Source organism: Drosophila albomicans, unplaced genomic scaffold, assembly GCF_009650485.2.
Source record: "Drosophila albomicans strain 15112-1751.03 unplaced genomic scaffold, ASM965048v2 utg000108l_pilon, whole genome shotgun sequence".
In the NCBI taxonomy this organism is placed as follows: domain Eukaryota; kingdom Metazoa; phylum Arthropoda; class Insecta; order Diptera; family Drosophilidae; genus Drosophila; species Drosophila albomicans.
In genome coordinates, this window is record NW_026263515.1 from 161,212 (window position 1) to 162,603 (window position 1,392).

General features: G+C 50.9%; 1 protein-coding gene across 1 annotated transcript; it reads right to left on the reverse strand.

Annotated features, from left to right (window-relative positions):
* Positions 1–326: 326 nt before the first annotated feature.
* LOC127566267 (uncharacterized) lies at positions 327–1,171 on the reverse strand. Its single transcript, XM_052008290.1, has 2 exons — positions 983–1,171; positions 327–911 (listed from the first exon to the last, which is right to left on the reverse strand). Exons 1-2 carry the CDS (start codon positions 1,169–1,171, stop codon positions 327–329), a joined length of 774 nt encoding a protein of 257 aa, XP_051864250.1.
* Positions 1,172–1,392: the final 221 nt, after the last annotated feature.

Below are 1,392 nucleotides of genomic sequence, written 5' to 3' on the forward strand. Positions count from 1 at the left end.
TGGCATACGTGAATAACAGCTGTGCTCAGCAGAACACCTTGTGTCTTAACTGCCATGAATGATTGTTGCTTAATATAGTTGACCCTATCGTTGATACCCATCTGAAAGAAACGAGGGCACAAGCGAATCGGATGATTCTCCCGGGAACTCAATTTGCAGGACTGGGTTTTCGAAGTCACCCTACTCTCAAAGGAGTTGATCTGCTTGGAGACGGGGGTCTCCTTGCGTGAGGTCCGTGAAACCGTCGGAGCGCTCGTGCTGGATGACACTTCCGCTATCGCTTCTCGGGTGCGATACCGTTCTAGAAGGAAAGCGTTCATGTCAAATCACGTTGGAATGTCGCTCTTATTCTGTATCGACTGTTCCCAAAGAGAAAGGGTCAACTTGGGGTGCCTCGAAGAACACAAGAAAACCAGGATGCAATCCCAATTCTCTGTGTTGATCTTTGTGTGCTCTAAGGCCGTCAGGCACCCTTGAATGGCGCTCTGCAACTCCTGAATGGCTGCACCCGACTCTTGCCCAATGGTGGGCAAATTGAACAAGATCCTCAGCTGACTGTTTACGAGCACCCGTTTGTTCTCGAATCGCTCAGCCAAGCTGGACCACGCCGACTGAAACCTTTCATTGGTCAAAGGAGACTTTGACACAATGGCATGGGCTTCACTGCTGGTCTTGGAGTTGAGATGGAAAAGTTTCTCAACTTCCGACAGTCTTGGGTTTTGGATGTAAATAGCCGTGAATAAGTCCCGGAAGGTGGGCCAGCGAGTGTAATCGCCTCCGAAAACTTCGGTGTCGCACGGAGGTAAGCGACACCCTGTGGACATGAACTGCACGGATTGCGGTTGTACGGGTGTACGGGAAGTGAGCGCCTGGGATGCATTATCTATCTGCTCACTTAACTGCACTGAACACTGCTCGTAGAGAACATAGCAGTAATCATACTTTGCTTGAATAGTAGGCAACTCATCTCATCCGACATGACGCAGGAGTAAGCCTCGTACTCCTTCTCGACTTTTTCCCACAAGGCACGCATCTGGTCCCTTCGGACCTGGCACGTGTACAGGGATGGGCTGTCAGTAGAAGGATTGTTGACTCGCGCCGCAAAGTGACTGATACGATCAGTCGCGGCAATAAACTTTGTCAATGCTGAGTCTACTACATTGAGTGCCATCTTTCCTTGCGAACGAGTTACAATTGGCAGCCGAGGGATTGGGGCGGAAGCAACCTTGGTCTTAGGGTCAAACGGAGGTTTCGTAACTATTATCAGAGGCTTGGTACCGGAAGTGGGCGAAACACTAGCTGACCGTGCAGGGACCTCCCTTTTCGTGTGAACCGGCGATGTGCTGGATGCACGAAGAGCGGACTCCTTCTTGGATCTAGGCAAAGGGGGGT

Bases quoted from the DNA above. Each gene is read 5' to 3' on its own strand.
- LOC127566267 (XM_052008290.1), bottom strand. From the start codon at position 1,171: ATGGCACTCAATGTAGTAGACTCAGCATTGACAAAGTTTATTGCCGCG. The intron at 912-982 runs GTCATGTCGGAT...CTCTACGAGCAG, and splicing joins AGTACGAGGCTTACTCCTGC to TGTTCAGTGCAGTTAAGTGA.